A 24,010-nucleotide genomic window follows, 5' to 3' on the forward strand; every position below is an offset into this window, starting at 1 on the left:
TAGCCTAAATTAGTACTAAATTTGCAGCATTCCTCTTACCTTAGCCTCCCGAATGTTGGATTACAGCCATATACCGCCATGTCTAGCTTAAAAGGAAATCCCCCCACCCCCTGCGCTTTGGTTTTTCAAGACAGGGTTTCTTTATATACTTGGGATGCAGAGGCAGGCATGATCCCTGTGAGTTCCAGGACAGCCTGGGCTATATAAAGAGACCCTGTGTCCCCCCCCCCCCAAAAAAAAAGGAAAAAAGAAAAGAAACATGGGATGAAAGAGATTTACTATTTATAGTAACAACAAAAAAACTGGATGGTCCTAGCATAAAAACTGACCCATAGACCAATGATATAAATCCATACAGGTACGGTACGATGCCCTAATTATTGACAAAGATACCAAAACATGGGAAAAGGGCCAGTAAGATGGCTCAATGGAAAAAGGGCACCTGCTGCTAAACCTGGGGATCTGAGTTTGATCCCTGGAATTCATGTGGTAGAAACAGAAAACCGATTCCTACTAGTTGTCTTTGGATCTCTACATGTGTGCAGTGACACATTTGACCACACTCCCACCCACCCACCAAACAGTATGCTTAAAAAAAAAAAAAAAGAACTTAGAGGGCTGCAGAGATGGCTCAGAGGTTAAGAGCACTGGTTTTTCTTCCAGAGATCCTGAGTTCAAGTCCCAGCAACCAAACACATGGTGGCTCATAATCATCTATAATGAGATCTGGTGCCCTCTTCTGGCATGTAAGCATACATGCACGCAGAATACTGCATGTATAACAAAAGAACAAACAAAGAAATAGAGCTTGGAAGCTGAGTGTAGTGGCACATACCTTTAATTCCAGCACTCAGAAGAAAGAGGTAGTGTGGCTATCAGTGAATTTGAGGCCAGTCTGGTATATATAATGAGTTCTAGGAGAGTCAGGGCTACATAGAGATCCTTTCTCAAAACAAAACAAAAGGCATCAATGGTGAGGCGGGGGTGACTGGGGCTGGTGAAATGGCTCAGTGGTTAGGAGCACCTGTGGCTCTTTCAGAGGACTGCAGTACACTGACTGGACAACTCAGAAACACCTGTAACTCTATTTTCTTTTCTTTTTTTTTTAATATTTATTTACTTATTATGTATACAATAGTCTGTCTGCAGGCCAGAAGAGGGCACCAGACCTCATTACAGATGGTTGTGAGCCACCATGTGGTTGCTGGGATTTGAACTCAGGACCTTTGGAAGAACAAGTAATGCTCTTAACCACTGAGCCATCTCTCCAGCCCTACCTGTAACTCTAGCTCCAGGGATCTAACACTTTCCTCTGGCTTCAAAAGGCACACACGTGTACAATAAATAAAATTTTATAAAAAATTTAAAAATAAAAAAATATACAACACTACAAGATATATTGATATGCCATTTTCTAGCATACCTGGCATAAGAGTACCTTTAATCCCAACAACTCAAGAGGCAAAGGAAGAAGTGTATTTGTGAGTTTGAGGCCAGCTTGGTTTACATAGGGAGTTCCAGGACAGCCAGGGCTATATAAAAAACCTTTGTCTCAAATAACAAAGAGGTAGAGAGAGATGGTTCATTGGCTAAGAGCATGTACCGCTCTTCCAGAGAACCAGAGTACAATTCTCAGCACCTTTATCAGACAGCACACAAACACAAAAACTTCGTTTCTAAGAGAATCTGACATCTTTGTGCGCGCGTGTGCGTGCGCGCACACACACACACGCTATTTATTAAAAAAAAAAAATCAAGCAGTGGTGGCATACACCTTTAATCCCAGAACTAGGGAGGCAGAGGGAAGTGATTATTTGTGAGTTCAAAGTCAGTCTGGTATACAGAACAGGATCTAGGACAGCCAGGGCTACATACAGAATCTTGTCTCAATAAAACAAACCAACAAAAATCTAAAAAAACTAAAACAACAGCAACAACAACAACAAAACCAAACAAAAAAACCCCCCAAACAAACAAAATAACAAAACAAAACAAACCCAACAAAACAAAACAAAAGAATATAGGCAAGGACTTTTTGAAGAGGACTCAAATAACAAAGGAAATAATCCTACAAAATAACAAATGAAAGTTTATAAGAAATTAAAAAGTTTCTATACAGCAAAGGAAACATGCACCTAGAATAAAAAAGCAGCTTACAAAGTGGGAAATTGACACATCAAACAGGATTAATATAAAAAATACGTATTAAGAGCTATAAAAATTAAACAAAGGAAATAGAAATGGCTGGGTATGGTGATGCATAGCTTTAATCTCAGCACTTGGGAGGCAGAGGCAGGAAGATCTCTGTGAGTGTCAGTCAGTCTGGTCTACACAGAGAATTCCAGAAAGTCATAACCACATAGAGACCCAGTCACAAAAAACAAAACAAAAATAAATACAAATGAGTTCAATGAATATCTGAAAAGTTGTCCAAATTCTCAGTCATCAATACAAAGTAAATTAAAGCTGCTCTGAGATTTTATCTCAACCCAGTCAAAATAGTTACCAAAAACAAAACAACCCCCCCAAAACCCCAAGAGAACAACAACAAAAAAAAACTACCCAATGACCAGAGCTGACTGCAGAAAAGTGCCTATCATGAATCCAATTCCTACTTCACAGCCACGCATGTGCTCCCCTCCTACAACAAATCATCCAAAAAAGCAAAACCAAAAACCAAACCAAATCAAACAAAAAAACCAATGACAATATATGCCAGTGAGGACCTATGAAAAAGTAATTCTTATATGTTGTTGGTGGGACTGTAAATTGGCACAGCTATTATGGACGTCAGTATGGGAGTTCCTCAGAAGCTAAAAATAGAGGTATTATATAACCCAGCTATTTCACTGAGTGTATACCTGAAAGGCTCCAAGTCACCATAGCATAGATACTTAGATATATATTTTTATTGTGGTACTATTCACAATAGCTAAAAAAAAATGAAACCAGCTTAGATACCTATCAAGAGGTAAATGGATAATGAAAATGTGGCACATAATTACATAATGAAGTTTTACCAACTGTAATGAAAAATAAAATCATGGCATTTCAGAAAAATCGATAGAACTGCAGAATATTATGTGGAATCTATATTTGTGTGGGAAGATGAGGTAGAAAGGTAACCATGAGAGGGGAGGAAAAGAGAAAGGGGAAAAAAAACACAGGGTAGTGAAATATATGTGACATGAAAGCAGAAAGGTAGGAAGGAAAACACAGGATATGGTGAGAAGGAAGAAATCAGTTTCTGGCCAGTTTGCCTATGTCTGCCTCCCATTTCACCATAGGCATGTACAAGTACAAATGGGCTCTAGGAATTGAACCAAGGTCCTCACACTTGTGAATTTACCTGCTGCACCATCTCCTCAGGTCCCAGATGACCTTATGTTCACTACATTTTTGTTTATCTACTGTGTGTGAAACAACAGTTTGCAAGAGCTGATTCACCCCTTTCACCATGTAGGTTCTAGGAATTATATTCAGGTCATTGGTTCTACTCACTGAGCCAACTCACCTGGCTCTCTACAGTATCTCTAATAAGCCTCAAGTTTTTAACACTAAATTTAAGTCAACATTGAAAACACAAATGTTCTCATGTTCAAAATGGTGACTTCCTATCACTCTAGAAATAGAAACACTGAGCAGCATTAACACTGGCACACATTAACTTCCCAGTACTTGAGGCATCCTTAATCCTAATACTTTCTCCCTCCAAATCCAGAAAGAACTCTCCTAGACAGGTCAAAAGCTGCTTACCTTTACGTCAGCAATCAGAGCATCTTCGTCTTCTATCCCTGTGGGGACGCACTTCTTGTGCAGTGGCAGTGACTCTAGCTTATCTACAAGACAGCGAAGACCTTCAAGCTCAAAGTGGGTCAGATGCACTTGCCTATCCTTTCTAGGGCTACCCTGGGGATCCCAAACTTGGCCATTTTGGGATCCTCGGCTAGAGTCTGAGGATGAGTCTCCTGACAAAGTTTTCTTCAGACTTGGAAGACTTCGGCAGGTTTTGCCCAGTCCATCATAATCCAGGTTGACTCCATTAGCAACAGGACTGGTAAGCACAGATCGCTTACTGTTCAAGCGTCGGGCTTCTCTGTCCACCCCTTCCTCGTCACCATTTCCAGACTCCAACTCATTTAATTCCATATCTACCGATGCAAAGGAAACAAATGCCAGTTGGCTAGATGATTAACAAGAAAAATTACACAGTACACCCAAGTTATAAATGACAAAGTCACTGCTGAAACCACAGTTACAAATAGAAAAACCCTGTAGCAGTTTACAAGTGGTAATGTACGCCTTTATTCCCAGTGTACTAAAAAGCAGAAGCAGGAGGATCTCTGTGAGTTCCAGGCTACCCTGATCTACATAGTGATTCCCAGGCCAGTTAGAATGAGTCCCTGCCTCAAAAATACAAAACAAAATGAAAATTAAAAATGTATACGGAAACTACCATGCCGGGGCTAGAGAGGTGGCTCAGCAATTAAGAGAACTTGTGGCTATTACAAAGGCTCCAGGTTCAATTCTCAGTACCCACATAATGGTTTATAACTATTTAGAACTCTAGTTCCATGAGATCTGATACTATCTTCTGACCACTACAAGCACCAACCAACCACTTATATGGTACAAATACATACACTCACACATAAATCTAATAATGTTTTGTAAAAAAAAGCCAAGTAAAAAAGAAACTACCATTCATCCAATTAAGCATTTCTCTTGATATTGAGAAAATGTTAAAGCACAGGGGTTAAAAATAAAGATATTAGAGTCTTATCAGTCTAGTTCAAGGTATGGCTATTCTACTTATTAACTGTAGTATCATAAAAAGTATAAAAATCTTGAGAGTTAAAATTCTAATTTATGCTGGGTGGTGGTGGTACACACCTTTAGTCCCAGCACTCAGGAGGCAGAGGCAGGAAGATCTCTGAATTCAAAGCCAATCTGTTCTACAGAGTGAGTTTCATAACAGCTAGGACTACAGAGAAACTTGTATCTCGAAATAAAGCAAAACTCCAAAACAAATTAAATAACCCCCCCCCCCCAATTCTTATTTGTAAAACCAGGTTAATTATACCTACCACACAGGTATATACTTATATTACATACACATATAATATATAATAAGAATTTAAACTATAAAAGTGACAAGAATAGACTGTGACCATCTATATGTAATAAATATATTTAACTAGTCAAAGGGTTGAATGTTCAACCCTATGGGACATCTATTTATCACTTCCTCCAAAAGAATAAAATGGCTAGAGAAAGGGATGGTGTGTTATTAAATAATACATTCCAGAACTGACATGATATCTTGAACTGTCAGTGGCTGTGATTATTATACACAATAACTATACAAGACTAGGCCACCAACTTCCATCATGGGTAGGAGGAGATCACAAGGCCCCATCCTCCCATAAGATCTACAGACAGTCAAGTATTGCTAGGGGCTCATAAGCCCCTTTCCTCCCTGAAGATCTTTTGGTAATTTGGTAGTTCATGGTTGTGGGGGAAAGGAGAGACATTTTCTTGATTGGTTCCCCAAGCATCTGTAACTAATCCTTCACACCGGCTTCTACAGTAAGTCTAATCATATTAGTTAGTACTCCCTACTCCACCCAGGGGCTGAAGATTGACTCGGCTGTTAAAAACACTGGATGCTCTTTCAGAGTATCCAGGGTCAATACCCACAAGGCAGCTGAGAGGTCTTAAATCCAGTTCCAAGATCTCCAATACCCGTACATACACATACATGCAGGCAAAACACCAGTGCATATAAAATAAAAAAATAATTAAACTCTCTTTAAAAAAGAAAAGAAAAGGGGGCTGGAGAGATGGCTCAGTGGTTAAGAGCATTGCCTGCTCTTCCAAAGGTCCTGAGTTCAATTCCCGGCAACCACTTGGTGGCTCACAACCATCTGTAAAGAGGTCTGGTGCCCTCTTCTGGCACCAGAATATTGTATATAATAAATAAATAAATATAAAAAAAAAAGAAAAGAAAAATCCCCTTTAAAAAATTATAGTAGAAGGGGACTAGCTAGGAAGAGGAAAGTAGATCTGTAGGTGGAGGAAACAAGACATGGGGGTAATGAGGGACAGCACATGCATGAAGACATCATAATGAAACCCATTAGTATAACTAATATATTTTAATAAAAACAAAACCAGACAATGTATCACTTATCTTAAGAAGATGAATATAGCAACTCAGGCAAAGTGCAGACCCACAATATTTCATTCAGTCTGGTAATTCATATGTAGTTGTGTATTTAGTGCTCAAATGCAGCAATTTGGAATTTTCAAACTGACAAATACAAAAGTCAATCCCTGCCAGCCCCCTAAACTGTAACTACTAAGTGACAGTATATTTCTCAGCTCAAGTGTGTCTTTAGTGCTCACAGGGTCAACACTTACCCATGTTGAGGGATTCTTTCTGAAATTCCTTAGTTAGGTGGGAGCGGTTGGTTATGCAGTATACATATCGTTCCAACACATACCAACACATTTCGTAGTAAAATGGGTAACGGAATTTATTTGGAACCTATACAGGAAAAGAACCATGAGAAAAGGCAGTGACAATTTTCAAGGTAAGAAAATAAGAAAGACAATCTTGATCTCTGCAGTAATTATTAGCCCAGGAAAAATTCTTGCCAACCTATAAATTTAAGCTGGCATCTGAAGTAAGAACTTAAGTCAATTTTCAGAATGTTGATTTAGAACTAGGCAAGCAGGCCAGGTGGTGGTGACACATGCCTTTAATCCCAACAGAGGCAGGCAGATCTCTGTGAATTTGAGGCCAGCCTGGTCTACAAGAGCTAGTTCCAGGACAGGCCCCAAAGCTACACAGACAAACCCTGTTTCGAAAAACCAAAAACCAAACCAAACCAACAAACGAAAAAGGCAAGGTAGTTTGTATCTGCAACCCCAGTACTCAAGAGGTTGAGACAAAAAAAAAAAAAAGTTCAGGGCCAGCCTGGACTACAGAGTGAGACTCTGTCAAAATAGAAAAAAATCGAGGGTAGAGGAGGTTAAGGGTATGTGAATAAATAAAAATAAGGACTAAGGATGTAGATTAGTTGGCAGATTGTGTGCCTAACATACATAAAGGCCTGGGTTGGAAGGAACTATATAGGACTGTATAAAACTGGGTACCACGATCTACACTTATATGCTCACCACTTTGAAAGTAGGAGGAGGATCAGAAATTAAAGGCCAGCCTGGGCTACATAAAACCCTATCTTAAAACCTGACACCAAACAAAAACAAAACACAATTTAAAAAAAAAATGCTGTTTTACAGAAACAATCACTAGAGACAAAAAGGATTTGCAAAAAACCATTTAGAATCACTAAGAAGCTAACATGGCTAAGTGGGAAATAAAAAAAGGAATTCTAAGGTTTGATTCAAGGGATGCTATAATAAGACACAATAACTAGGTGTTGGGCACAGCCATCTGTAATTTCTGCTCTCAGGAGATAAGAGGCGAGTGAAAAAGAAGAAAGGTATAGGAGCATGAAGAGATGGTAAAAGGTGCTATTATTTGCAAAATTATTTTAGGCCAGTATAGTGATCCATGCCTTTAATCCTAGCACTCAAGAGGCAGAGGCAGGCCAGCCTGGCCTACACAGAGAGTTCCAAGATAGTCAAGGCTACACAGAAAGACCCTGTCTCATAACTAACACACGCACATGCGCACACATACACAAAACACCCTGATTTAGAGTATAAAGGTATTCCAAGCATTTTTGTTTGGCCCCAGTTTTTTGTTTGTTTTCCTGAATCTGAAGCGCATAGGACAAAGAATCTAATGAAAGCTAGGCAGAAGTTATACACTTATAGTAAGACATTATACGCATAAAAGTATAATTTTAAACTTATTCTCAAGCTCTGTATTGTTTAGAAGGCAAGATTGAGCCTCTGTCCAACATCTACCCTCAGCTTTCCTGTCTTGCGCTTTGTAGTATACCCACCTATAAGATTAATAATTTGTGTGGTTTTATTGGTCGCTATTTTGGTAGCATTCATCGTTTTTACATTCAGAGCATTTCAAAAATTATTTCAGAAATATAATGGTATATCCTTAGGTATACCGTTGTCAAGAAAAAGATGAATTAAAATTACTATCAATCAATGAACAAGGAAGATAAGTGTCAGGTACCATTCTAAATGTATCTGCTGTTTAATCCCAGTACCCAGGAGGCAGTGACAGATAATCTTTGTGAATTTGAGGCCAGCCTGGTCTACATACTGAGTTTCAGAACAGCCAGAGCTAGATAGTGAGTGAGACCCTATCTAAAAAAATAAAATTAAAGCCAGGCGTGGTGATACATGCCTTTAATCCCAGCACTTGGGAGGCAGAGACAGGCAGATTCTAGTCCAGCCTGGTCTACAAAGCAAGTTTCAGGACAGCCAGGGATACACAGAGAAGCCCTGTCTCAAAAACCCAACAAATAAGTAGATAAATAAAATTGAGCCAGATGTGGTGGCACACACCTTTAATCCCAGCACTCAGGAGGTGAGGCAGTGTATCTCTGTGAGTTCTACGCCAGTCTGGTCTACAGAGAGAGAGTTCTAAGATAGCTAGGATTGGATCCCCCTACCCCCCAGACAGGGTTTCTCTGCGTAGTTTTGGCTGTCCTGGAACTCGATCTGTAGACCAGGCTGGATATACAGAGAAACTCTATCTCACAAAACAAAAACTTAAATTAATATATATAACACCTTCTTTATAGAAGTTGCAATTCAAGGCCAAATAGCCCACCTATGATGTCCAGATGTCTTCATAATTGAAAATGAAAAGAGAATTCCTTTTCAAAGCTTTCATCAGGTCACAGGTATTATTATAAAATAAGGAAATCACTTTCTGGTCATCAGACAAGAGGCATACAACTAATGAAGAATATAACAAGATTGAAACCTACATCTTTTATGTGATTATGGAGTTAACCAGAAGTTTCTTCTCTCTCACTTAAAAGCCAATTTATTTCTGGCAAGAAGAAAGAGCAGGGAGCTAAGAACTAATAGGTATTATGTCTTTTTAAACTAAGTACAACACCCTTATGCTTCTCTATTAGTATTTGAAGTGCATTAATATTTTTTGGGAAAGTTCTTCAGTTCAGGACAAGTATAAATTCTAAAACTGTCAATAAATTTGATGAGAGCTGACTAATACTGACATTTTTTGATGGAGAGGGAAGGGCCCAATAAGATGGGTAAAGGTACTTGCTGCCAAGCCAGATGACCTCAATTAGTTTTCTGGGACATAGTGACAATAAAGAGCTGACTTCTATAAGTTGCCTTTTGACCTTCACTCATATGTCTTGGCATAGGAACCCAACATACATGACAAAATAAATAAAATTTAATTTTAAAAAGGTATTTATAAGCTAGGCAATGGTGGTGCATACCTTTAATCCTAGCATTTGAAAGGCAGAGGTAGGTAGATTTCTGTGAGTTCGAAGCCAGCCTGGTTTACAGAGCTAGATCCAGGAAAGCTAGGGCTGTAACACAGAGAAACCCTCCCTGTCTGGGGGTAGTGGGTGTTAAAATGGGAAAGGGAAAGAGGGGAGAGCTGGTAGTAAAAGTAAAGTCAGATTGAGTGGTGGTGGCACACACCTTTAATTCCAGCACTCGAGAGGCAGAGGCATGCAGATCTCTGAGTCTGAGGCCAGAACAGGCTTCAAAGCTTCAAAGACAGTGAAACTCCGTCTTGAAAAACCAAAAAGAAAAACTCAAAGTTGTAAAATTTGAATCGATCATCCCATTCCATAAATTATTCATGAGCATAAAAATGAAAAACATGGCTCAAAAGATTAGGACAAATATCCATATGAAGAACTTTAGAGTTAAAAGTCCTACAAAAAACAAAAGACCAGTAAAATCTGATATATCCTCAAAGTATGTTGAAACTTCTTTTTAATGCAAAGAAAATCTAAAAAATTGACAAATTATCCAGGAATCCCTTTCTGGTTCATTTACTGTATTGGGGGAAAGAGGATGGCAGTATATGCAGATGAAGGTTAGAAGGCAACATGCAGTTGTTGGTTCTAGCTTTGTATTGTATGTGTTCTGGGTTTGTTATCAAGCTTAGTATTGAGTATCTTTACCTGATAAGCCATCTCACCCCATAAATCTCTTTTCATTTGTCTTTTTCTTTGATACACGGTCTTGCTACACAGTCCAAGCTGGCCTCAAACTCACAATCTTCCTGTCCCTGAGTGCTACAAAGATTAGAGGCAGTCGGGCATTGGTGGCACATGCCTTTAATTCTAGCACTTGGGAGGTATAGGCAGGTGGATCTCTGTGAGTTTGAGGTCAGTCTGGTCTACAGAGCAAGTGCCAAGACAGGTTCCAAAATACACAGGGCAAAAAAGAGACATGTGTTACCATGCTCACCAAACATCTGTCACATATAATTGTTAATATGATTAACTATTAATAATGATCAAATTACTCACCCGTGTCCGATCTTCAATGCTGTATATTTTTAATTGCATGGGGATATTGAAGCTATGTAAAAAATTGCCTCCAAACACTAATGTGTCTGTAGGAGTATACACAGCATGAATCCAACCTGGAAGATAAAAAATGGAGGCAGGACTGAATGCACATACTATAATATGGTTTCTGGTTTATATTCTTCTCTCTTTTTGGAAACAAGACCTTGATGCATAACCCAGGCTTCTTTAATAATTGGTCAATTTACTTATCTCTCAAAGCATCAATATTCTATTTAAAACTAGAACATATTTTACTTCATATGGCGGTGAGTATTAAATGAGAATATGTATCTAAGAAACAGGTTTTACTTATTTTAAAGATAAGGTCTTAAATGCTGCTCTTGCTAGTTACAAACACACAAATAGCTAGGACTACGGGGTGTGATCCAATACTCAGCATAAGATGTGTTTTTGTTTTTGTTTTTTTTAATTCCTAGAGATATAACACAGGGTATTATGCAAGTTAAGTACTCTACCATTAAGTTATTTCCCCAGTGCAAGAAACCTTTAATAAATACTGCTTCCATTTATAAACCACCAACTATGCATCAGCTATGTGTAAGATAGTTTATTAATAATCTCATGTATTCTTCTCAACAAAAACCAAACTTAAGTATTTGCCAAAGTAGTACTGAGTCTCAAACAGATCAGGGACCCCAAAATTTGTACTCTTTATATGCATTTATTTTAGAATAAGTAATACAATTAAAATACCCCACTCAGGTAGGGAAAGGTGGCTCTTCACTAGAGAGGACACTCCATGTGTAAAGATTCTGAATTACTGGGCTTAATATGTAATCTAAACATGTATATCTTTTGGGAAGCCACCACTGGCTTTAATCACTGCTTTTATTTTATTTATTTATTTGTTTTAAAATACATTCTCTCTGCCAGGCAGTGGTGGCACCCTTTTTTAATTCCAGCACCTGGAAGGCAGAGGCAGGCGATCTCTGTGAGTTCAAGGCCAGCCTGATCTTCAAAGTGAGTTCTAGGACACGCTCCAAAACTACAGAGAAACCCTGTCTCTAAAAACCAAAAAACCCCACAAAAAACGAAAAACAACATTCTATGTATTCCATAAAAACAGACAAGCACTCTATTGTTTGCTGCTGACTGTACAAAGGGGCTAAGTGCTAGAAAACAACATACTTTCCCCACTTTGCTTACCTGAGGGAATGACGAAGGTATAGCCCTGCTTGAGCTCAATTCGTTGGCAATCTGACACCCGGTCACCCAGAAAGATGTCTCCCTGTTTCCCTGACAGCAGCCAATTCTCGTACAGCTCCAGGTTGTGGGCTGTAGGGGGGATGAGCCAGAAGACCTGTGAGTTAAAAAACTTCAGTCTGTTAACAGCCATTGACATGATCCAGTCGTCTCCCTCAAATGATAAACAGAGACAAAGAAGACTGGAAGGTAGAAGACAGACAAACAATTCTCCCAGCCTATAGACTCAACTATCTGGGTAACTCAGGACCTAACCAAACAGATCTGGTCTGACACCATCTGGATTTCCTGGGATTATGGCTATAGAAGTAAGAATGCAGAACCTATCTACAATGCCAAGAGAAAAGGAAAAATGGGCTTATTACCTCGGTAATTTCTTAAAAACTCTGGCTATAAGGCTTAAGCAGCCCCATTCTTTAGGTGTAATTAATAACTCTAAGAGACCGACCCGACACTGCCCTATCCCAATATAGTAATTAAAATCAACAGAACAAAACTTACGACCCATCTACACAAATGTAAATAAACAAAAGGATTTTGGATATAGACCCAGATGTCCTAGGTTAAATTCTTGTATACTTTTTTAAATTCCAGTTCTGCTAATAAATGAATGAAGTCACTCCAACTGGAAGAAAGGCTAATACTACAAACCTCAGCTATTAACTCTAGATTTCAATTCTGAAATTAACATTTAGAAAAACTTGTGAAAAGATATATTTTATTATTATTAGAATAAAAGACTTAATATTTCCTTTGGTCACATTTCAGACCAATATCTTTAGATAGGGAGAGCTGGCTGAATCCTAACTTACTGGATTTTTTTTTGCCAATATATCTAAAATTTATGTTCCCTTTCTCTACACTACTTTTCTTCTAGGTAAAAAAATGATATTGTCCTCCAAGAATTACCTTTTTAATTTCACCTGGGGAATTCTGCTCTGCAGTCTAGAAATAGTACTACTGAGATTTCTCCAAGTACTGTGCAAATACTGGTGGAATGACACTGGCCTACATAAATACTAAAACTCCAATGGACTAGCCACCAAAGGAAACTGTATCTATAATTCTCTTCCAATATGAATGGGAATGTTTCCTAATAGACTGATTCCCAGATTATATATATTAAGCATGCAAGTCATATAGTCTGTTTCTAATTCCAATCCCAACCATGACCATACCTTTCCACCTTGGTGGATGTGATACCAAACAGAAGTACCACCAAAGTCCACATGGAAGTCAGTATAGCAGCCTCGAACACTCATTAGACAGTACCTGCCCCCAAAGAGAAGGAGCAATATTAGTATCCTGATAAAGAGAAACCAGTCACCAAAATGACATTCTCCTTCCTAATGAATTCTACTTTGCATCCAATAAACTACTAGTAGGTTTTCTTTCTTTTCATTTTTGTTTTAAGGTCTTTATGCTTCTTGGCTGTCCTGGAACTTGCTACTTAGACCAGGCTGGCCTTGAAACTCAGGAGCTCTAGCTGACTCTGCCTCAGGGCATGAGCCATGATATTCTGTTAAAGAAATGCAGTTCAAAGTCACATTTCTAGGACATACAGCTTTTCCCATTATTCATGAGATCATGTGCTATGTAATTCCTCACATACTCTTGATACTATAAAGTCCACTGTTTAAATAATCTACTGATTTGATGATTTAGCACAGAGCAAAGCTTGAAAGGGACAGACTATCTTCCTTGCTATCAACACTTAAGAAAGTACACAAGAGTGAATAACTTACTTTTGCACCTTAGGGTACTGCATCTCTAAAATGGCATTTGTTGATTCAGTCTGACTTTCTTTCAAGTGCCTTGGCCACATGTTATCTACCCAGTCAATGAAATCCACCTTTAAAAAGGAAGAAACATTTAAGAGGTGGGGTTACAGAGAATGTTAAAGTCAAGGAAAAAAACTCCTTTAAATATACAGAGCACAAAAGAATATTTAAACATCTGTGACCCTTAGAGACAAAAGACAGACGTTCTGGAAATACATAAAGAAGAGAACAAAGACTAATGGTTCCATTACTGTGACTGTAAAGCAAGCATTGGACAAAATGGATTTAAAACAATAGATTATAACTTCTGTCAATACTGGTATAGCAGGTTGAAACTGTGAATTATAAACTTTTTAAAGGGTAGTCTTTGATGGTAACTGTACACTCACTGTTACAGTAGCTAAAATATAAAAAGATCTGGGCTGGAGAAGTTGGTGTAGAAATAAAAGCACATGCCACCAAGCAGAATAGCATCAGTTTGACCCTGGGTCTCACACAGTGGAAAGAGACAACCAAGTCCCTTATATGTGTACCACGATGTGCACGTGCACACACTTATATAAAAATGTTTTTTTGTTTTGTTCTTGGCATTCCTAAAACTCAATTTGTAGATGTGACTGGCCTTAAAAATCCTGGAACTCACTCTGAAGATTTGACTGGCCTTGGGCGGGGTGTGTGTGTGTGTGTGTGTGTGTGTATATGTGTGTATCACTAGGCAGTGGTGGCACGTGCTTTTTTTTTTTAAATAATTTATTTAACTTTATCTTATGCGCATTGGTGTGAAGGTATCATATCCCCTGGAACTGGAGCTACAGACCGCTGTGAACTACTATGTGGGTGCTGAGAATTGAACCCAGGTCTATCTGGAAGAGCAGCCAGTGCTCTTAACCACTGAGCCATCTCTCCAGCCCGGTGGCACGTGCTTTTAATCCCAGCATCTGGAAAGGTAGAAGCAAGTAGATCTCTGAGCTCAAGGCCAGCCTGGTCTACAGAGCATGTTCCAGGACAGCTAGGGCTATACAGAGAAACCCCGTTTCAAAAAACAAACAACATAAAAACTAATAATAATAATAGAATATAAAAAAGAAAAAAATTCAGTATGTGATATAGAAACTATTGGGTTAGCAAGTTAGCAATAAACTCCTAATTTAACTAAGTTTTGATATCAAAGCGAGAGTGTGATGATTAACTGTAGACAAATATTAAAATCTTTGAAATAGTTAGGCATGTTAGCGCACGCCTTTAATCCCAGTGCTTGTGAGGCAGAGGCAGGCATGTTTCTGGGAGTTCGAGGCCAAGCCTGGTGGTCTACAGGTCAAGTTCCAGGATAGCCAGGACTACACAAAGAAATCCTGTCTCATACATGCATCCCTTAAGGAAGGGGAAGTAAACAAGATCTCTTTAGTAATGTGGCAGGAGAGGGTGGTAAGGGAGTGGGAAGGGAAGAAGGGGACAGGGGAGGGGAGAAGGGGAACAGGGAGGAGAACATGAGGGATTGGGAAGATTGAGCTCTGAGAGGACAGAGAGGGAAAGCATGTAAAGAGGTATCTTGAAAGAGTGAGTCATTATGGGGTTAGCAAGAAACCAGGCACTGGGTAAAATCCCCAGGAATCCACAGGATAAACCCAGCTAAGAATCTAAGCAATACTTTTTTTCTTTCTATGTCGATATTGCACCCGCCAACATGGTGATTGTTCCTAAGGCCCGCCGGACATTCTGCAAGAAATGTGGCAAGCGCCAACCCCACAAAGTGACACGATACAAGGTCAAAGACAGGAAACAGAGTGGCTATGGTGGGCAGACTAAGCCTATTTTCCGCAAAAAGGCTAAAACTACAAAAAAGATTGTGCTGAGACTGGAATGTGTTGAGCCCAACGGCAGATCTAAGAGGATGCTAGCTATTAAGAGATGCAAGCATTTGAACTGGGAGGTGGTAAGAAGAGATAGGGCCAAGTGATCCAGTTCTAAGCTTATCTTGTTATGAAGACAATAAAATCATGAGCTTTCACTCAAAAAAAAAAAAAAAGATTCTAAGCAATAGTGGGAAGGGTACCGAAAATGCCTTTCCCATGTAATCAGATTGATGACAAACTTACTTGTCATCATAGAACTTCATCCAGTAACTGACGGAAGTAGACACAAAGATCCACAGCTAAGCACTGGGCCAAACTCCTAGAGTCCAGTTACAGACAGGGAGGAGTGTTATTACAAGCAAAGGGTTTGCCAAGACCATGAAGGGCAAACCCACAGAAACAGCTGACCTGAGCTAGTGGGACTGACAGCTAGAGAACCTGCGTAAGACCGAACCAGGTCCTCTGAATATGGCTGACAGTTGTGTGGCTTGGGCAGTTTGTGGGGCCACTAGCAGTGGAACCAATATTTATCCCTAGTGCATGACCTGGCTCTTTGGAGCCCATTCCCTATGGAGGGATACCTTGCTCAGCCTAGATACAGGGGGTAGGGCCTTGGTCCTGCCTCAAGTGATGTGACAGACTTTGTTGACTCCTTAGTAGAGGCCTCATCCTTTCTGAGGAGTGGATGTGGGTGGGAATAGGGGGAGTGTGAGGACAGGAGTGAGATGGAACTGAAATTGGTATGTAAAATAAGATTGTTTTAAAAATAAAATTAAAAAAAAAGAAAAGAAATCCCGTCTTGAAAAAAACTGAAAGACAAAATAAAAAAATTAAAACTAGGGACAAAACACCCAGGATACTACAAAGCAGGCTTCGTGTATAAAGGTTTCTAATTCTAGCTGGGCAGGAGCTAATTCTAGCGCGTGCAGGAGGCAGAGGAAGGAGGATCTCTGTGAGTTCAAGGCCAGCCTGGTCTACAAGAGCTAATTCCAGGACAGGCTCCAAAGCTACAGAAAAACCCTGTCTCAAAACAAAAAACAAACAAGCAAACAAAACAACAACAACAAAAAACAAAAAAAACCCCACCAAAACAATTGTTTCTAATTCTAACAATCAAGTTTTATATTTAAAACCATAATCTTTAAATCACAATTCTAGAAGTATTAAAGAAATACATTTATAAGCAATGCTACTATAATTCTCAACATTGTTTTCTATTGTTTTTGAGATAGAAGCTTACTCTGTAGCCCAGGCAACCCTCCTGTCTCCACCTAAATGCTAGGATTACAGGCATGGACCACCATGCTTTGGTTTCATGCTTCCTTTTTACTGAATGCTTTATTAAAAATGATTAGTAGAACACACCATTAATCTGAGCACTTGGGGGCAAAGGCAGGTGTTAAGCCAGGCTATACAGTGGAACCCAACCTCAAAAATAAATGAATGAATGGTAAGAGGTTGATTCCACTGCTGATAGCCTATTCATCAAAGAAGTTTTCTTTGTCAATCTTCTTTCAAACCCAAACAGGACAGCCAGGACTACATAAAGAACTGTCATAGGGCTACATAGACCCTAGCACCAATAAAACTACAGTGATAATACTGCAAATTATTAGAAAGTATGTATCTATATAAAGACATTACATGTTTTTAACAAAATCTCAATTGTTTGATCTTACCAATATAGACCTGGGAACCAGATGCTGGGGTGAAAACCTGCTAACTCAGAGGCAGAGAAAGCACACAGCTGACATCCAAGAAGCCTGTCTTCAACAAGCCCCCTCAAACTGGATATTCCTCCCTTCTCCCCGTCTATTTCTCTCTCTCCCTGACTCCTTACTCTATTTTTTTTCTTAATAATTCTTGTTTATTTCCTGTCAACTGGTTCCTTGCTCTGTCTCTTGACCTGTGGTTGACTTTATTTAATATTATTTATAATATTCAAGCAGAAAACTCTTGGATTAAAGGTACAATGTACTAGGGCAGAACCACACAACTAGAAACAGGTTTTTCCAGTAAGTAACACAATATTGGGATTCACAGTGTGATCAAATATTCTGTAACAATTTTTGTTTGTTTGTTTTTGAGAAGGGGTCTCATCCAGCTGAAGATGACCTTGAACCCCTGATCCTCCTGCCTCCAGCTCATGCTGGGATTGGACTACAAGTTTGCATCCCTCTGCCCAGCTATTTTTGTTTTTTAGTCAAAGGCCTACAAATAGCTACATTCTAAAAGTGAAGTCAATTCCACTTCTTATACAGTTTTCCCAATAGTGAATAGATAGCCACTATTTTACCAAAAGATAGGTAAAATAAAAATTAACTTCAGGGGCTGGAGAGATGGCTCAGTGGTTAGGAACACTGGCTGCTCTTCCAGAGGTCCTGAGTTCAATTCCCAACAACCACATGGTGGCTTACAAACATCTGTAATAAGATCTGGTGCCCTCTGTGTGCAGGCATATATGCAGGCAGAACACTATATACATAATAAATAAACCTTTAAAAATTAACTTCAGGAAAGTAGAATATCAAAAACAAATGAAAGCAACTCATGTATCACTACCAGTTTACTACTTGAACAACTTGTTACTTACCTGGAGAAGTGGATAGTTTGGGGGTACAAAATTTACCTTGCTCTAAACCAGTTTTCCCTTAGCTGCTCTTTTTATGGAGACAGATTCTATATTATGCAGCACATGCTATCCTAGAATTTCCAATGCAGACCAGACTGGACTCAAACCCACAGAGATTCACCTGCCTCTGTTTCTTGTGCACTATGACTGAAGGCTTATGCCACCACACATGGCACAACCCCTACCCCCAACCCAATAATTTCCTTAAGTTTCTTAGCAAACACAAGACAGAAATTCCTTAGGCAGATTTTCCAGTAACATTTTAAGATTCTTCTTATCACGGAAAGGACAAGTTCCCAAATTAATTTCTTGGGGATATAAATAAGAATGATTCTAATAAAAATTAATTGATTTTGGAAAATGAAGTCTTTTAAAAATGAAAGTTACTATTATCCAATACTCTTTTCCACATTTAGCTTAATCTTGGCATGTGCAAAGTTATAAAAATTCTCCCACTATCAAGACCTTCTGGTGAAAATGAGAATGTGGGAAAATGATAATTGTTGGGGAATATTTTCAGGTGTGTGCCTTTGGTTTATGCTTTACTTAACTCTGTGAAGCTGTTACTGTGCCTGTCTAAAACACCGGATGGTCCTAATAAAGAGATGAATAGACAATAGTGAGGCAGGAGGAAGGATGGAGGGGAAAACAGGCAAAGAGTATAAACAGGAGGAGAAATCTGAGAGGAGGGAGAACAGGAGCAAAAGAACAAGGAGGAGAGGACATCAGGGGCCAGCCAGTCACCCAGCCAGTCACAGACTAAGAAGGAAAGAAAGGTATACAAAAAAAAAGATAAAAGTCCATAGGCAAAGGTAGCCAGGAAAATTTAAGAAAAGTTGACAAGAAACAAGCCAAGCTAAGGCCAGGCACTCATTATTAAGAATAAGCCTCTGTATGTGATTTATCTGGGAGCTGGTTGGTGGGCCCCTCAAAAACCTGAAAGAGAAAATATCACACAACAGATAATGACTAACCGTGGAAGGTCGCTGTACCATGTTCTCAAGCCTGGTGTGGCTAAACTCTAGGCTAATGACATTATAGAGCTTCTCTCGCTCCTCCTCTGGGGTCTCATAGTATCGTGTCCATTGAGCCATGGTCATTTCAATGCCCTTCTGTGTGTTCACATCCATGACATCAACCATCCGACGACTCCCTACATGAAAGAAACCCTATTAAGTTAAAATTACTCTGAAGTATAGTAAGCATACAATACATACATCAAAATAAACTATGCTTTCTTACTTAAGGTAATTAGTAATACACAAGGAGATTACTTGGTCACAACCACAGAAATTGAAAAGGACAATGGGCACAGCTAAAAATACCCATCATTCCCTATGCCACTGTCAAGTGCTAAATCTTTTATTCAATATCTCACATAACCCTAAAATTATACATGAAAAATGTCAATATTTATTTCATAAAAGATAAAACGGGGATTGGGTAACTTTCAAGACAAAAGATTTATTAAAATACACTGTTTCAATGAAGGTTTAAAGACTGACTTAATCTGTCTCAAGAATGTCAGTTAAGAGCTAGGTGTAGTGGTCTTTAATCCTAGTATTCAGTCAGCAGGCAGAGGCAGGTTGATCTCTGAGTTCCAGGCCAGCCTGGTCTACAAAGCGAAGTCCCAAGACAGCCAGGATTGTTACACAGAAAAACCTTGGCTCAAAACCCCCAAAAAGAATGAAGTACTAATCCACCCTATCAAACAAATAAACCTGGCAAGTACACCACGTGAGAAGTCATAGATGAAAGGCTACATATCATATAATTCCACTTATATGAAATACACATATTAGATAAACCCAGATCTAGAAAGCATCAGATCAGTAGTTGTCCAGGAGCCTCAGGGAAGAGAACGAGAAATGATTGCTTAACGGACTTTTATTTTAGGCAATGAGAACGTTCTGCAAGGAAATAGTGATAGTAGCTGCTCAATGAATAGATACAATGACACTGACTGTACTTTAGTGATTACAATGGCAATTTTCATGCTATACTTAATCACAATAAAAAAAAATCAGATGGGAGAGATGGCGCAGAGGTCAAGAGAGTGTACTGCTCTTGCAGAGACCTAAATTCAAATTCCAACACCTTCTATCAAGGGTAGCTCACAGATGCCTGTACCTCCAGTTCAAGGGGATCTGATGTCTCTAGCCTTCTTGGGCGCATACATTTTCTCTCTCTCTCTCTTTTAAAGATAAAAGTGAACGTCTTCCTTCAAGAACTCTCTGGGCACAACAAAAACAGTTTTATTTTTTCAGTGTTACCAGAGCAAAACAGTTTTATTCTCTGTGCTACCAGAGCATTCAGAACTATGATGTATGATCATTTAGGTGAAGAATAGGAATCGTGAACGAAGTCATCTTAGAATGCGGTGTTTTGACAGATACTGTTTCTGTTTCTTTCTTCCCCCAACCCCAATTTATATATTTTATTTTATGTGTATGAGCATTTGCCTGTATGTGTCTGTGTACTACATGTGTTTGATGCTTTTGACCTTGTCTGATGCTTGTGGAAGTCAGAACAGGGTGTCAAATGACCTGGTACTGGAGTTACAGATGGTTATGTGCTGCCATACAGGTGCTGGGAACCAAACCCAGATTCTTTGCAAGAGCAGCAAGTGCTTTTAAACAAAATGAGATATCACTCAAGCCCCAGACACTGTTTCTATGTATTTTACATTTAAGATACATGAACCACCACAACATTTTTAACTTATTTGAATCTGTGGAAATTCAACGAGTTTCTTGAAAGCATATAGAACTGTTTTGTTTGTTTTTAAAATCTACTCTGCCAATATTTACCTTCTAATTCAAGATTTTGATTCATTAAACTTCAAAGGAAGAATATATTGTCATTCTAATTTATGGCATATGCCTTAGAGCATTTTTTTTTTTGGTATTCTCTTTCTAGACAAGGTTTTTCTGTGTATCTCTGGCTACCCTAGAACTCTATCTATAGACCAGGCTGGCCTTGAACTCACAGATATCCACCTGCCTCTGCCTCCGGAGTGTTGGGATTAAAGACATGTTGGCACTGGCTCACATCTCACTGAGGAACAACTTTGCATGAAGAGCAACATTGATGGAGGAAGGTCATTGGTTAATTGACTTGGCCCTGATAGGTTAGAACATAGGTGGGTGGAGTAAACAGAACAGAATGCTGGGAGGAAGAGGAAGTGAGAGAGATGCCAGGCTGCTCCCCTCTCCAAGGCAGATGCGATGAAGCTCCAACCCAGGATGGATGTAGGCTAGAATCTTCCTGGTAAGCGTACCTTGGTGCTACACACATTAATAGAAATGGGCCAGGCAGTGTTTAAATGAATACAGTTTGTGTGTTGTTATTTCGGGGTATAAGCTAGCCAGGCGGCTGGGAGCAGGCCAGCAGGAATGCAACCTGCAGCTCTTACTACAAGAGTTTTGTCTTTAGCTTTTACAATGTTTGATTTTAACATGTCTCTGTGAGGGTCTTTGAGATCACTGTGCATTTTGGATACTTTTAATCATGTCTTTCAAAAATATAAAGTTTTCAGGATTTCTTCAAATATTTTTTGTCCCTTTCTCTTCTAATATTACCACAGTATACAGCTGTCTGCTTGATGCTGTCCTACATGCTTCATCTTTATCTGTTTTATACTGCTATAACAGAATATTTGATAGTCATGTAGCCCAGGTTGCCTGGAACTCATGTTCATTTTGCCTCTCAAATGCTGGAATTACAAGTGTGCAAACCACAATTGGTTTGCGCATATTTAAGACAACTGTTTTTTTATCTTATTATTTTCTGTGTATGGATGTTTTCCTTACATGTATATCGGTGTGCCATGTATACTATTTTTGTTTTTAATTCTTGAAAGCGCTTTACAAAGTCTAAACTTATGTTTTTGTTTTTTTGAGCTTGCATTTCCTTCTAAACATGTGTGGTCAACATGTAACTTTCTCCATGAATACAACTGCTTTTGAGTATCTAGTCTTGAATGTTTGCTTAGGGGAAGGCATCTATCAGCCTTTTTTCTTCTTTTTGTTTTGTTTTTGTTTGAGACTGGGTTTCTCTGTATAGACCTGGCTGTCCTGGAACTCCCTTTGTTGACCAGTCTTGTCTCAGAGATCTGCCTGCCTCTGCCTCCTAAGCGCTGGGATTAAAGGTGTGCAGCGCCACCACCACAACAGTTTTGAGACAGGGTCTCTCTATTATGTCCTCTTTGTGCCATCACACCTGGCCTTCTATCAGCCTTTTAAATCCTATAGAAGTAACCGGGGTCAAACATAAGGGTATTGTAACAGTTTAGAGGTAGACAAACAGCAATCTGTGACAACAGCACAAGTTTCCAATATTTCAATGACAAGACCTTTCTTACCCATCCTGGCTCCTATAAATCTTTATGCTGTGCTTTTTGAAAATATGCATAATTGCTTCATGGGTTATGGCTGGTGAGGATTGGGGGATGTGCAAATGCAGAAATTAACCTTACCGTCTAAATCTTTCCCTGGAAGTTGTAAGCCTTCAACCAAATTCCAAAATAGTTAAAACAGATGGACACACTCTATCAAGGCAATAATCACGTAGGTGGAGAAGGCTCTTGCCATATTCCCAGAAACCTCCCTAAGCTTGTACTTTATCCCAGATGATTTTTTTTTAAAGATTTATTTATTTATTATGCCTCGATGTATGCCCGCACGCCAGAGCAGGGCACCAGATCTCAGTACAGATGGTTGTGAGCCACCATGTTGCTGGGATTGAACTCAGGACCTCTGGAAGAGCAGCCAGTGTTCTTAACCTCTGAGCCATCTCTCCAGCCCTCCCAGATGATTCTTGTGGAGGTCATTTGTGAAGGACAACCATGAGAATATCTATGCAAGGGGCTAGAGAGTTTCAGCAGTAAAGAGCAGGGGCTACATTTCAAAAGACCCTAGTACTATTCTCAGTACCCATGTTAGGTGGCTCACAACTACCTGCATCTCCAGAGGATTCAGTGCCTCTTACCTCTGTGAGCACCTGCACTAATGGACACCACACACATATACACCACTAAAAAATAACAATCAGCTAGGTTGGTGGAACATGCCTTTAGTCCTATCACTTGGGAGGCAGAGGTAGGCAGATCTCTGAGTTTGACGTCAGTCTGCCAAGACAGCTAGGGCTACTTTTGAGAGACCCTGACTTAAATAAATAAACAGAAATCTTAAAAGTCAACACAGAAAAACTATGGATGCCTATTGCCTTACTTTCCTAAAGGTTGACTAAGAAAGAAATAAGATGAGCTGGAGAGATAACTCAGTGGTTAAGAGCACTGGCTGTTCTTCCAGAGGACCCAGGTTCAATTCCTAGCACCCACATAGCACCTTAGAACAGTCTGTAACTCCAGTTCCAGGGTGCTTGACACCCTTATGCAGGCAAAACACTAATGCACATGAATTGAAAGAAAGAAAGAAAGAAAGAAAGAAAGAAAGAAAGAAAGAGAAAGGAAGGAAGGAAGGAAGGCAGGAAGGAAGGCAGGAAGGAAGGAAAGGCTGAAGATACTCAGTTGCTGAAAGAATGCTCATCTAGCATGAACAAAGCCCTGAATTTGATCCCCAGCTCCAAATAATCTGGGTAAGGTAGCAAATGCCTATAACTGCAGCACTCAAAAGGTAGGATAGGTAGGTAATTAGTTTAAGGCCATCCGTGGCTACATGGTGACTCTGAGATTAGCCTAGTATACATAAACCACTCTGCCTAAGATAACAAAAATAAAAAGAGATAATGGTGAGTATTCACACAGAGTATATAAGCCTTCTAAAGGAGCTGTGTTTGAAAGGAATGGTAAGAATATTGATCACTCAACAGATTTAATGAGCACTTGGTCCACAAGTTCTGCTAGGTACCAGGAAATGCATGGGTGACAGATGCTTAGAATAACACAGAGCATTAGGACACGAATAATGCAGGGATCAAAGAAATTTGGGCTGTGACTTTCACCTCTCAGATGAAGCAAGTTTACCTAGCAGTCTAACAAGAGTCTAAGTG

At 39.4% G+C, this 24,010-nt stretch overlaps 1 protein-coding gene across 4 annotated transcripts in view; it reads right to left on the bottom strand.

Moving 5' to 3' along the window:
- Positions 1 to 24,010, bottom strand: part of Kdm2a (lysine demethylase 2A) — a 75,723-nt gene that overhangs the window by 24,644 nt on the left and 27,069 nt on the right. For all 4 annotated transcript variants that reach the window (XM_075973036.1, XM_075973037.1, XM_075973035.1 and 1 more), the window contains 7 exons: positions 18,973 to 19,151; positions 13,478 to 13,584; positions 12,911 to 13,004; positions 11,676 to 11,829; positions 10,467 to 10,582; positions 6,424 to 6,550; positions 3,757 to 4,151 (listed from right to left, as the gene is read on the bottom strand). In XM_075973036.1, coding sequence (XP_075829151.1) covers positions 3,757 to 4,151; positions 6,424 to 6,550; positions 10,467 to 10,582; positions 11,676 to 11,829; positions 12,911 to 13,004; positions 13,478 to 13,584; positions 18,973 to 19,151 — 1,172 coding nt within the window. The remainder of the gene's footprint in view (positions 1 to 3,756; positions 4,152 to 6,423; positions 6,551 to 10,466; positions 10,583 to 11,675; positions 11,830 to 12,910; positions 13,005 to 13,477; positions 13,585 to 18,972; positions 19,152 to 24,010) is intronic.

The sequence above is a fragment of the Microtus pennsylvanicus genome, chromosome 5 (assembly GCF_037038515.1).
Source record: "Microtus pennsylvanicus isolate mMicPen1 chromosome 5, mMicPen1.hap1, whole genome shotgun sequence".
In the NCBI taxonomy this organism is placed as follows: domain Eukaryota; kingdom Metazoa; phylum Chordata; class Mammalia; order Rodentia; family Cricetidae; genus Microtus; species Microtus pennsylvanicus.